The 13538-nt window shown below is 41.8% G+C and overlaps 1 protein-coding gene across 2 annotated transcripts in view; it reads left to right on the forward strand.

Moving 5' to 3' along the window:
- The window catches only part of MORC3 (MORC family CW-type zinc finger 3), a 93417-nt gene that overhangs the window by 40495 nt on the left and 39384 nt on the right, over window positions 1-13538 (forward strand). The window contains exons 1-6 of one of the 2 annotated variants that reach the window (XM_011987734.1): window positions 649-732; window positions 4335-4407; window positions 7634-7766; window positions 8499-8713; window positions 9849-9996; window positions 12109-12256. In XM_011987734.1, coding sequence (XP_011843124.1) covers window positions 7735-7766; window positions 8499-8713; window positions 9849-9996; window positions 12109-12256 — 543 coding nt within the window. In that variant the 5' untranslated portion in view covers window positions 649-732; window positions 4335-4407; window positions 7634-7734. Of the gene's footprint in view, window positions 1-648; window positions 733-4334; window positions 4408-7633; window positions 7767-8498; window positions 8714-9848; window positions 9997-12108; window positions 12257-13538 lie in introns of those variants that run through there. The other variant, XM_011987733.1, reaches the window with a different exon arrangement.

Genomic DNA, 13538 nt, shown 5'->3' on the forward strand with positions numbered 1-13538 from the left:
GTGCCATTGCACTCCAGCCTGGGCAACAGAGCACGAGACTCCATTTCAAAAAAAAAAAAAAAAAGAAAGTTTACAAGTTTGTGTTGGGCTGCATTCAAAGCTGTCCTGAGCCACGTGCATCCCGCGGGCTGAGGGCTAGACAGGCTTGGTTTACAATGAATCAGTGTTTTTTTGAGTTTTGTGAGCATTATAGCACATTGTCAAACATAAAGAGGGAATCATATGAACACCCAATTTATGAATTACAGGAAGCTCTAAGGGTTTATGGTAGCTGACTAATAATTTTCTTCTTGTTTGGTAGTATAAACCAAAAATAAAATTCTAAGGCTCTTCCAGCCATCTGAGTGGACTTCCTTCTCAGCCAGAGCACTCTAAACATTTAATCTGAAAGACTAGTTCAGGCCATGACAGAAAGTTGGGGTCAGACCTGCGTCATTACTCTCTGGTGTAACATCACATAACAAGGAAAGAAATCAAAATAATTCTAAATGGATTTCTTTGTCATATCTTGAAGTTGCCCTACAAAGTTTGTCTCTTGTGGAAAAAAATGTACGTTGTGTAGAGAATCCTCTTTTCCCTTTTTTTTCCTTTTTCTTTCTTTTTTTTGTTGTTGTTTTTGAGATGTAGTTTCGCTCTTGTTGCCCATGCTGGAGTGCAGTGACCCAATCTCAGCTCACTGTAACCTCCTCCTTCTGGGTTCAAGCAATTCTCCTGCCTTAGTCTCCCAAGTAGGTGAGATTACAGGCATGAGCCACCAGACCCGGCTAATTTTGTATTTTTAGTAAAGGTGGGGTTTCATCGTGTTGGTTAGGCTGGTGTTGAACTGCTGACCTCATGTGATCCACCAGCCTCGGCCTCCCAAAGTGCTAGGATTACAGGTGTGAGCCGCCAGACCCGTCCTGAGCCACCGCACCTGGCCATTCCGTTTTTTTTTTTTTTGTTTCCAGATCCGGGAGATAATCAACTAAGAGTCAGGCACCCTTTTCAGTCTCATAAGAAAACATTTTACAGCCTCTTCTGTCTTAAGCCTGCTAGCTAAGAGCTTCTTCTGCATAGTGAAACTTTGGTCTCCACAATCCTTTGTCTTAACCCAAACATTTCCTGTCTGTTGATCCTAGGTCCTTAGACAAACTCAACCAATCATCAACCAGAAAATGTTTAAATTTACCTAGAGCCTGGAAGCCCCCACTTTGACTTGTCTTGCCTTTCTGAACCAAACCAATATACATCTTAAACGTGTTTCATTGATATCCCATACCACCCTAAAATATGTAAAACCAGGCTGTACCCCGACCACCTTGGGCATATGTTCTCAGGACCACCTGAGGGCTGTGTCATGGGCCATGGTCACTCATATTTGGCTCAGAATAAATGTCTTCAAATATTTTACAAAGTTTGACTCTTTTTCGTCGACAGTAGCCAGAGGTTTTACACCCGAGGGCCATGCCCCATGGTTAAGATGTAGATTGGGGGAGGCGTGTATCATTCTTTTATCAATGGTAGAATGATATTTGTACAGGGGAGGGGGTGGGACAGGAAGGTTTTCCTGATGCCTCAGTTTTGAGAAAAGACTTTTTGTGCAAGATGAAGAGCTGGAAATTTAGTTTCATTAAGAACTGTTTGTGATGTGTGCTTTAGAAAGTCTGAGTTACCTATACTCCATATTTCATGGATGTATGCTGTATTATATGATGTCTGCCAGAGAAAGTCTGAATTGCATGTATACTAGTTTGAACAGTCTTCTTCAGGATACTGTTTCTCACTTGTGTGCTTCAACTTAATGGTAAATAAGGTTTGGGAATTGTCCAGAAGCAAGTGTGGACAGAGGAAAAGTAGACCTTTCTGACACCTTGTGGCAGCACCTGAAAACTACAGATGTAGTTGGCTTGATCTACAGTCTAATCATCTTTTTAGGGCTCTTCACACTGCAAAGTGCTTTCCACCTTTTTTCCCCTAATTAGGAGAGAATCTGTTCAGAATGAACAAAAAAATTGCATGAAAATTCTCTGGATACTGAAATTTTTAAGGCTCTGCCTTTTAAAGCTACTTGTGTGTTTTTGGCCAGGTACAGTGGCTCACGCCTGTAATCCTGGCACTTTGGGAGGCCGAGGCGGGTGGATCACGTGGTCAGGAGATCGAGATCATCCTGGCTAACACGGTGAAACCCTGTCTCTACTGAAAATACAAGAATCAGCCGGGCGTGGTGGCGGGCGCCTGTAGTCCTCAGCTCAGGAGGCTGAGGCAGGATAATGGTGTAAATAAATCTGGGAGACGGAGCTTGCAGTGAGCCTAGATCACAACACTGCACTCCAGCCTGGGCGACAGTGAAAATCTGTCTCAGGAAAAAAAAAAAAAAAAAAAAAAGAACTACATGTGTGTTTTTATACACTTGTACATAGCACTATTCAGGAATTTAGAGAATTCCCAATAGCATGAGGTTGACTGGCATATTCTTCCATAATGAATTGTGAGTAAAATCTGACATAAAGCTTTGGGAATTAAGACTCAATGCAAATTTGTTGCATTGTGTTCAAAGAAAAACCTTACACAAGTTAAAGTTTTATTGAGCTAAGAATGATTCAGTATTGGGCATAGTGGCCCACTACTGCAATCCCAGTACTTTGGGAGGCTGATGTGGGAGGATCACTTGAGGCCAGGAGTTGGAGACCAGCCCGGGCAACGTAGTGAGACTCCTGTCTCTATAAAATAGTGTAAAGTTAGCCAGGCATAGAGGTGCATGCCTGTAGTCCCAGCTACTCAGGAGGCTGAGGGAGGAGAATCACTTGAACTCAGAAGTTCAAGGCTGCAGTGAGCTATGATTACACTACTGAACTGCAGCCTGGGCAGCAGAGACTGACTCTGTCTCTAAAAAACTAAGAGGCTGGGTGCGGTGGCTTACACCTGTAATCCCGGCACTTTGGGAAACCGAAGTGGGTGAATCACTTGAGGCCAGGAGTTCGAGACCAGCCTGGTCAACATGGCGAAACCCCGTCTCTACTAAAAATACAAAGAATTAGCCATGTGTGGTTGTGCGCATCTGTAATCCTAGCTACTCGGGAGTTTGAGGCAAGAGAATCACTTGAACCCAGGAGGCGGAGGTTGCAGTCCGCCGAGATTGTGCCACTGCACTACAGCCTGAGTGACAGAGCACAATTCTGTCTCAGAAAAAAATAGGACAGGCTTCAGAACCAGAACAGGTTCTAAGCACTCTGATCTGCAACGTGATCAGGCAATATTTATGGACAAAACAAAAGTAAAGTACAGAAATAGTTTAATTGGTTGCAGCTTGGCATTTTGCCTTATTTAAATCACCTGGTGACCTGTGATTGTCTGAAGATGGGCTTCTGTAATTGACTGAGACTCAGATGTTTGTTACTGGAGTACAAATTCTCCTGTTAGGCATTCAGTTAGTTTTCATACTGTTAGGTTGTAATTCCTTATATACTGACTGGAGTATGGAGGCATTCTCGGGCCAAGTTTAGTTTAACAATTGGAGCCCTTTTTTTTTTTTTTTTTTGAGATGGAGTCTCGCTCTGTCACCCAGGCTGGAGTGCAGTGGCGCGATCTCAGCTCTTGGGTTCACGCCATTCTCCTGCCTCAGCCTCCTGAGTAACTGGGATTATAGGCGCCTGCCACCAAGCCCAGCTAATTTTTTTTTGTATTTTTAGTAGAGACAGGTTTCACCAGGTTAGCCAGGATGATCTCGATTTCCTGACCTCGTGATCCGCCCACCTCAGCCTCCCAAAGTGCTGGGATTACAGGTGTGAGCCACCGTGCCCGGCCAACAATTGGAACTCTGAATTCTTTGAAGAGTTTGTAGTTGTATACTACTCCACTGCTACAAGTTCAGCTATAATGAACTTGGAGTAAATAATCAAGTCACAGTGCCAGAAAAGCTTATTGATCAAGCCAAGTTAAGTTTATTAGGCCTGATACACGTAGGAGAAAATGCCTCCTTGACAAAGTCTTAGTTGTGTCTCAAAATAGAGAAATTAGGAAATGGTGTTTATAGGATTTTAGGGCCTTGGCTGGATCATTTTAAGGTAGGTCTTGGCAAGGTAGGTCCCTATTTGGGATTGGACAATTATGACATTGTAGACTTAGAGGGCAGTGTTTTGTACCAAGTCTTGGTGAGTAAGCTGTTTAGTTGGTTCCCAATGTTATCTCCCAAGAATCGAATATTCTAGATTGTATCTTCCAGATGTATCCTGGAACAAGCAGCTAAGTCCCTTTTGTTTGGTCTCAATGTTGTTTAACATGGGGATAAAAATACTGGTTTTTATTTTCAAAAGTAAGACCTGAATTAATTTACATGAACCTTTTGTTTGTTTCAGCTTTGCCCGAAGTTTTTACATACAAATTCTACTAGTCACACCTGGCCATTCAGTGCAGTTGCTGAATTAATAGGTATGTAGTTTGACATTTTATATACCATTTGTTGCTTACAATTGTAGTTTTTTTTGTTTTTTTTTTTGAGACGGAGTCTCGCTGTGTCGCCCAGGCTGGAGTGCAGTGCCGCGATCTTGGCTCACTGCAAGCTCCGCCTCCCGGGTTCACTCCATTCTGCTGCCTCAGCCTCCTGAGTAACTGGGACTGCAGGTGCCTGCCACCATGCCTGGCTAATTTTTTTGTATTTTTTTAGTAGAGATGGGGTTTCACCGTGTTAGCCAGGATGGTCTCGATTTCCTGACCATGATCCACCCACATCAGCCTCCCAAAGTGCTGGGATTGTAGGCATGAGCCACCGCTCATGGCCTACAATTGTAATTTTAAAAACCTTTTATTGAAAACTTAAGTACAAGTGTCCTTTAAAAAAAAAAAAAGTGTGTTGGCCAGGCACTTGAGGCTAGGAGTTCAAGACCAATCTGGGCAACATAGTGAGATCCAGTCATTTACAAAAATATTTAAAACTCAGCTGGGTATGATGGTGCATGCCTGTGGTCCCAGCTACTCAGGAGGCTGAGGTGGGAGGATCACGTGAGCCCGGGAAGTTGAGGCTGCAATGAGCCGTGATTGTGCTATTGCATTCCAACCTGGGCAGGCGACAGAGCAAGAAAAAAAACAAAAGCAAATACCTTGAATGATAACATTAATGATAAAAATTACATAGCATAACAGCTATTCACATGGATGTCAGGTTAGTCACTGTTCAGCTTTCTCTTTAATACTACCCAAGGATTTCATAGTTTTTAGGATTTACTTTGCTAAGTTCCTCAAGTGTTTATATTGAAAATATTTGTATTTTTGTTATAAAAGTAAACAGAATTATAAGGAGTTTATTTTGAGATGAGATCTCACGATGTTGTCCAGGCTGGTTTAAAACTCCTGGGCTCAGGCGATCCTCCCACCTCAGCCTCAGGAGTATCTGGGATTACAAGTGTGCACCACAGTGTCCGGCAGAATTATGTTTATTAGTAGCACAAAAGTATGTGTAACATACAGCATGGATTCATTTTTCTGGTATCAGTAGGAGGATTAGTATTGTGTTAGATTTGTGATAAATTCTTGCCTCTTTCAATAAATGGGAAGTTTAAGATTTAGGATTGTATTTTAACAGCATTTCAATGAACATGAGAAAGCGGCAAGGTTGCAGTCAGATTTGCATTTATGGGTCATGATTTTTTTCTTGGGAAAAATTCATGCATAGGCTGGGCTCACAGTTGTTCACACCTGTAATCCCAACACTTTGGGAGGCTAAGGCAGGAGGATCACATGAGCCCAGGAGTTGGGGACCACCCTGAGAAACATAGTGGGGACCCCATCTCTAGAAAAAATACAGAGATTCGCCAGGGTGGTGGTGCATGCATGTAGTCCTACTTCCTCGGGAATCTGAGGTAGGAGGATCACTTGAGCCAAGGAAGTCAAGGCTGCAGTGGAGTAAGTCTTGCTCCAGCCTGGGCTACATAAGACCCTGTCTCCAACAAAAAGGAAAAGAAAAAGTCATGCACACAAACATATGCCTAGTTGAAAAATTTAGGCATATGTTTAAGAAACAGATAATAAAGGGAAATTGTATTCTTAGGAATTCTTAGATATATTTTAGAATTTTTATCAAGGAAGAGTTCTATCTTAGATGGAAGAAAAAATAAAAAGAAGAAACTTTTTTTTTGTTTGTTTTTGAGTCAGAGTCTTGCTGTGTCACCCAGGCTGGAGTGCAGTGGCTCAGTCTCGGCTCACTGGAACCTCCTCTACCTCCTGGGTTCAAGCACTTGTCCCTCAGCCTCCCGAGTAACTGGGACTACAGGCGCCCACCATCACTCCCGGCTAATTTTTGTATTTTTAGTAGAGAGAGGGTTTCACCCTTTTGGTCAGACTGGTCTCAAACTCCTGACCTCAGGTGATCCACCTACCTCCTCCTCCCAAAGTGCTGGGATTACAGGCATGAGCCACTGCGCCCAGCCCTAGTTTTCATTTTTTAATATATTTCTTTGTACACCTATTCTGAGAGAAATGAGTATGTTAAACAAGGATGTTAAATGGAGAGGTATACAGAAATAATGTAAAAGCTGCCAGAAACTTGATTTAACTTGGTGAAACTGAGAAGTGCCACAATTTAAAGAAATAGTAGAAAGTGAATCTGCCATCCTTATATGTAGCTTAGCAGAAAATGTTGCTGCCTTCTCATTTATTCATCGATTATTGGGTACCTTCCATTGACAATCAGATCTCTTTCCCCTATGATAGCCAGGTTAGTCCCTCTTTTTTTTTTTCTCTTTTTTTTCTTTTTCGTTTTTTGAGACGGAATTTCACTGTTGTCGCCCAGGCTGGAGTACAATGGCGCTATCTCGGCTCACTGCAACCTCGCCTCCTGGGTTCAAAAAATTCTCCTGCCTCAGCGTCCCGAGTAGCTGGGATTACAGATGCCAGCTACCATGCCCGGCTAATTTTTTTTTTTTTTTAAAATACAGATGGGATTTCACCCTGTCGGCCAGGCTGGTCTCAAATTCCTGACCTCAGGTGATCCGCCCACCTCAGCCTCCCAGAGTGCTGGGGTTACAGGCGTGAGCCACCATGGTCATCCTTTTTTTTTTTTTTTTTTTAATATATATTTGAGACAGAGACTTGCTGTGTTGCCCAGGCTAGAGTGCAGTGGCATGATCTCTGCTCACTGCAACCTCTGCCTCCCAGGCTCGAGCAATTCTCCTGTCTCAGCCTCTGGATTAGCTGGGACTACAGGCATGCGCCACTATGCCTGGCGGATTTTTGTATTTTTAGTAGAGGTGGGGTTTCATCATGTTGGCCAGGCTGGTCTCTAACTAACTTCAGGTGATCTGCCAACCTCAGCCTCCCAAAGTGCTCGGATTATAGGCGTAAGCCACCGCACACAGCCTTAGTCCCTCTTTTAATCATCTCTGCAGTGTAGTGATTTTTCTTCTTTGTACTACTTTGGTGTGCTGGGTACCAGTCTTTGCTGTCTCTTTAACATGGAAGGTGTTAATTCTGTAATAGTCAATTAATATATACCAGGATGCAGTTTATTTTCAAGTTCTTAAATCTTAGGAGTTGCTAAAAATTGCAGCTTTTAAAGTTGTCTTAAAACATAGTCTTCTGTTGCTTCTTATAGGATTGTTCTGAACTAATTGCTCTTTTTTAAAGTGGAAAATCAGAATTTCTTCAAACTTGTGTTTCCCAGATAATGCTTACGATCCTGATGTGAACGCTAAACAAATATGGATTGACAAAACAGTAATAAATGACCATATATGCTTGACATTCACTGACAATGGGAATGGTATGACTTCTGATAAATTACATAAAATGCTAAGGTAGGTAAAAATGTGCCACACTTCTTAAAATTGTTGCTTTTGCCTAAAGGGTTTCCCGTGCCATACTGACTATTCTTGGTTTTTGTTTTTTGAAATGAAATGCTGTTTGTACAGTGTGAGCTGTTCTCTAAGAGTCTTCCCATGATTTTCTACTCGTGGTAGTTGATTAGTCAGTCCTCACCATTCTCATCACCTTCTCCACCCTACCTCCAACTCCCTAAAAGTCCACCATTCCTTTAGAGTTGTAGTATATTTATATCAATTACTGATAACTTTAGTGTAAATTAGGTTTAACCAGTATTTGTAATAAAACTTACCACTTTGTTGGGAGTAACTTTTAGAGGAAGAGATTCATGGGGTGAAATCTCACAGTCCCAGGAGCATGGGTTATACTCAGCTATTTAGTCAGGGTGTGCCAGCAATGAGTTTCCATGTTAGTACTTGTGATCCTTTCTCTCCCCTGTGATGTAGATTTGGTTTCCTTCATTTCAGAGCTGGGAAAACACATCAAGATACATTAAAAGTAATCTGCCCAATACATAAAGAATCAACAACAACAACAAAAAAGTAATCTGCCCAAGATTATACAGCTAGGAAGGGTGAGGCCAGCATTTGAACCCAGGCTTTTTACTTGGTATTACAATTAATGAATTAAAAAAAAAATTGTAGGTATTTATTTATTTATTTTTGATGATAGGTATTTATTTTTTTAAATCTTTCTTTTCTTCTTAGCTTTGGCTTCAGTGACAAAGTCACCATGAATGGTCATGTGCCAGTTGGATTATATGGGAATGGCTTCAAGTCAGGTTCTATGCGTCTGGGCAAAGATGCAATTGTTTTCACCAAAAATGGAGAAAGCATGAGTGTGGGCCTTTTGTCTCAGACCTACTTGGAAGTCATAAAAGCGGAGCATGTTGTTGTTCCAATAGTGGCGTTCAACAAGCACCATATCCTTTTGGTTGTGCAAAAGCTGTGGAGAAACTGAGGAAATAATTCGGAAACATTGCATATTTTTACCTTCTTCCAAATTATTTCCTTTGAATAACACCTATTCCATTTCTTACCTCTGTCCTCTGCATTTACCATACACCTGAGGCTAAGGGTTTGTTCCTTTCTCTTCTCTGTTGGACTCCTACTATGGAAATACTCAACATTTTATGTTAAACTTCCTATACCTCTTCTGTTTAGTTCAGGGTTATTGTAGACTAGTAAGACTTTATGGTCTGGCTTGAAAATTTGACTAGTGACCACGAAAGGCAGGATAACTTTAGGAAAATGCCTTTTGTATGAACACATTGAAATATTGGAAAGTATTAAGTTAGTTAGGAATAATAACCTGCTCATTTTTTATTCTTCTTGATGTTTGTTTGAAATCAAACTGCCATGGTAAAACTTAGAAAATAGGCAGAGAGGCCGGGCGCGGTGGCTCAAGCCTGTAATCCCAGCACTTTGGGAGGCCGAGACGGGCAGATCACAAGGCCAGGAGATCGAGACCATCCTGGCTGACACGGTGAAACCCCGTCTCTACTAAAAAATACAAAAAAACTAACCGGGCGAGGTGGTGGGCGCCTGTAGTCCCAGCTACTGGGGAGGCTGAGGCAGGAGAATGGCGTGAACCCGGGAGGCGGAGCTTGCAGTGAGCTGAGATCCGGCCCCTGCACTCCAGCCTGGGTGACACAGCGAGACTCCGTCTCAAAAAAAAAAAAAAAAAAAAAAAGGCTGAGCTCGGTGGCTGATGCGTGAAATTCCATCACTTTGGGAGGCCAACGCAGAAGGATTGCTTGAGTCCAGAATTTCGAGACCAGCTCAAGCAACATAGGGAGACCCTGTCTCTACCAAAAATTTAAAAATTACTCGGTCATGGTGGTGGGTGCCTGTGGTCCCAGCTAGGCTGCAGTTAGCCCTGATCATGTTACTGCACTCTAGCCTGAGCAATAGTGAGACCCTATCTCAAAAAAAAAAAAAAAACCTTGGAAAACTATGTATAAATAGTTTTTCTGTTACTTAAGTTTACAGAGTTGGTTTTCATATTGTAATTATGAAAAATATGTTGGCAATCTGAGTCTTTAACTTACGATATACGACAGATGATTAATTTAGCAGAATCAAAAGCCAGCCTTGCTGCAATTCTGGAACATTCTCTGTTTTCTACGGAACAGAAGTTACTGGCAGAACTTGATGCTATTATGGGCAAGAAGGGGACAAGGATCATCATTTGGAATCTCAGAAGGTAAATGTGGACATAGATGTTGACCGTTTGGGAGTAAAGTGCTTGTGCAGGGTAGTGTCCCTACATTCATCTCTTGTTACACATAGTAGAAATACATGGAAAGGTACTCATTTTTTGGTGTAGTTACTGATTTGTCTTTGCCCAGGATATTTTCATATTGTTAAAAAAAATTTTCTTTTCTTTCTTTTTTTATTTATTTTTTTTGAGATGAAGTCTCGCCCTTGTCCCCCAGGCTGGAGTGTGATGGCACGATCTCAGCTCACTGCAACGTCTGTCTCCCAGGTTTAAGCGATTTTCCTGCCTCAGCCCCCCCAAGCAGCTGGGATTACAGGCGCCTGCCACCACGTCCGGCTAATTTTTGTATTTTTAGTTGAGACGGGGTTTCTCCATGTTGGCCAGGCTGATCTAGAACTCCTGACCTCAGGTGATCCACCTGCCTCGGCCTCCCAAAATGCTGGGATCACAGGCATGAGCCACTGCACCCAGCCAAAAAACATAAAATTTTCTGTCCCTGCCATTCAGTCTCCGTTAGCACTCCATTATGTCTCATTTATTCCACCCCATCTTCTCAAAAAAAGAAAAGAGAAAAAAAGCAATGAGAAGACAAATTTAGGAGGATAAATCTTTCTTCATTGTGTCCATTACTTAAAGCTAAAAGTGATGTAACACCTGATGAGAAAAGTAATATAGGTGAGAGTTTTGCGTTGCTAAAATTTATAATCCTTTATCTTTGTGAGGATAAAATCCTTCACAAATAAATTTTAAAATTTAAGACTAATGTCTAATATTGAAAGATCTAAGACATACTGAATCACAGGAATAAAGCACAGGGTAGTGATAAGACTAAAGAACTGAAAAAACTTGTGCTATTCTGATACCTGAATTCATTTTTCATGCTTTCACTTCCCTACCCCTCCTTCTCCTGGAGGATTTTTTCAGTTATACTTTCTGAGATAATTGTAGATTCACGTGTAGTTGTAAGAAGTAATACGGAGATCTCATGTACACTTTATCCAGTTTCCCCTGGTGGTAACATCTAACAAAACTGTAGTACAGTAGTGCTATTGATATCGACAGGATTTTGACATTGATACAGTCAGAATGCAGGACACTTTAGTCATCACAGGAATCCCTCATGTTGCCCTTTTATAGCCATACCCACTTCCCTCATAACCCCACTCCCTCCTTAATCCCTGGCAACCTCTAATCTGTTCTCTATTTCTATAATTTTGCCATTTTAAGAATATTACATAAACAACATGGAAACCTTTTGGGATTGACTTTTTTCACTTAGCATAACGTTTTTATGTTTTCCAAGTTCTTGTATGTATAGACCTTTTTCTTTTCTTTCTTTTCTTTCTTTTTTTTGAGGTGGAGTTTTGCTCTTCCCCCAGGGTGGAGTGAAGTAGCACCATCTCGGCTCACTGCAACCTCCGCCCACTGGGTTCAAGTGATTGTGCTGCCTCAGCCTCTTGAGTAGCTGGGATTATAGGCACCTGCCATCATGTCCAGCTGATTTTTGTATTTTTAGTAGAGACAGGGTTTTGCCATATTGGCCAGGCTGGTCTTGAACTTCAGACCTCAGGTGATCCACGCGCCTCAGCCTCCCAAAGTGCTTGGGATTACAGGTGTGAGCCACCGCACCCAGCCAGTTTGCACCTTTTTCTTGTTGAGTAGTATTTCATTGTATGTGTGGAACCCAGTGTGTTTACCTATTCAAGACATCTGGGTTTATAGTTTTGGGATATTACAAATAAAGCTGTAAACATTTGTGTACATGGTTTTGTGGGAATATAGTCTTCATTTTTCTGAAATAAATATCCGGCATGTAATTGCTGTATCATATAGTACTTGAGTTTTATTTTCTAAGAAATGCCAGACTGTTTTACCGAGTGTTTTCCCACTAGCAATGTACGAGTGATACAGTTTCTCCACATCTTCCAGGATCCGTTTTCTTTTTTTTTCTCTTGCCTTTGCACCCCCAGTCCCCCACTGACATGCACCATGTGTAGGTTTATTTATTTGCTTACCTTTTTAATGGCTTACAGTGTTTGCTTTCTTATCTTGCTGTGAAGTTAATTTTTGGTTCTTTCTAAAAAAATTTTTTTTCAGTTACAAAAATGCAACGGAGTTCGATTTTGAAAAGGATAAATATGATATCAGAATTCCTGAGGATTTAGATGAGATAACAGGGAAGAAGGGGTATAAGAAGCAGGAAAGGATGGACCAGATTGCCCCTGAGAGTGACTATTCCCTGAGGGTATGTATTCAACTCTCTTTGTAGAAGTGAGAAAATCATTGAATCATGGTAGTATTAGGAGAGCTCATGTTACCTACTTGTGATATAAAGGCTGCCAGTGCTCTCTGAATGAAAGTATCTCAGACATGAACCAGCTTAGTTAAACTTTTCATTAGCACACTGGTTGATTTATTTGCTTAGAAACCCTTTTTAAATTGTAAAGTCATCAGGCCTAACAATGCTTGTAGTTTTTACTATATGCTGACATTATTATCATATTAGAATCAGTATATTATTATTATATTAATCAGTGTATGGTGGCCAGACTAATTAATTCAACAGACAACAAATTCAAAGTCTTATTAAATTTGACGTATTTGCCTGTGCGTGGTGGTTCACACCTGTAATCCCACCACTTCGGGAGGCCAAGATGGGTGGATCACAAGGTTAGGAGTTCAAGACCAGCCTGGCCAAGATTCTGAAACCCCGTCTCTACAAAAAATACAAAAATTAGTCGGGTGCGGTGGCAGACACTTGTAATCCCAGCTACTCGGCAGGAGAATCACTTGAACCTGGAGGTAGGGCAAGAGGGGGTGGAGGTTGCAGTGAGCCGAGATTGCGCCACTGGACTCCAGCCTGGGTGACAGAGTGAGACTCCATCACTCACACAAAAAAATTTAACATGTTCTAGAATACGTACCTTAATTGTCCTCCTAAAGCAATAAATTATAGACTATAGATAGATAAGGCACATTAATATAATTTTGTGATAAATGCCTCTAGGATTTTCCCTTTAGAAATGAGGTTTTTGTTGTTTTTCTTTTTGGAGATTAGGTCTTTGGGTGTCACTCTCTCAGCCAGGCTGGAGGGCAGCAGTGCGATCTTGGCTCATTGTAGCCTCTGCCTCCTGGCCCCAAGCAATCCTTCCACCTCAGCCTCCCGAGTAGCTGGGACTACAAGCGTGTGCCACCACACCCGGCTATTTTTTTTTTTATTTTTGGTAGAGACAGTGTTTCACCATGTTGTCCAGGCTGGTCTCAAACTCCTGGTCTCAAGCGATCCATCTGCTTCAGCCTCCCAAAGTGCTGGGATTACAGGTATGAGCTACCGCGCCTGGTCAAAATGAGTGTCTGTGTAAGATTGAAGAAATTGGCTCAGCACAGTGGCTCACACCTGTAATCCCAGCACTTTGGAAGGCAGAAACGGGTGGATCACCTGAGGTCAGGAGTTGGAGACCAGCCTGGCCAACATGGTGAAACCCTGTCTCTACTAAAAATAGAAAAATTAGCTGGGCATGGTGGCA

The sequence above is a fragment of the Mandrillus leucophaeus genome, unplaced genomic scaffold, assembly GCF_000951045.1.
Source record: "Mandrillus leucophaeus isolate KB7577 unplaced genomic scaffold, Mleu.le_1.0 Scaffold315, whole genome shotgun sequence".
Taxonomy (NCBI): domain Eukaryota; kingdom Metazoa; phylum Chordata; class Mammalia; order Primates; family Cercopithecidae; genus Mandrillus; species Mandrillus leucophaeus.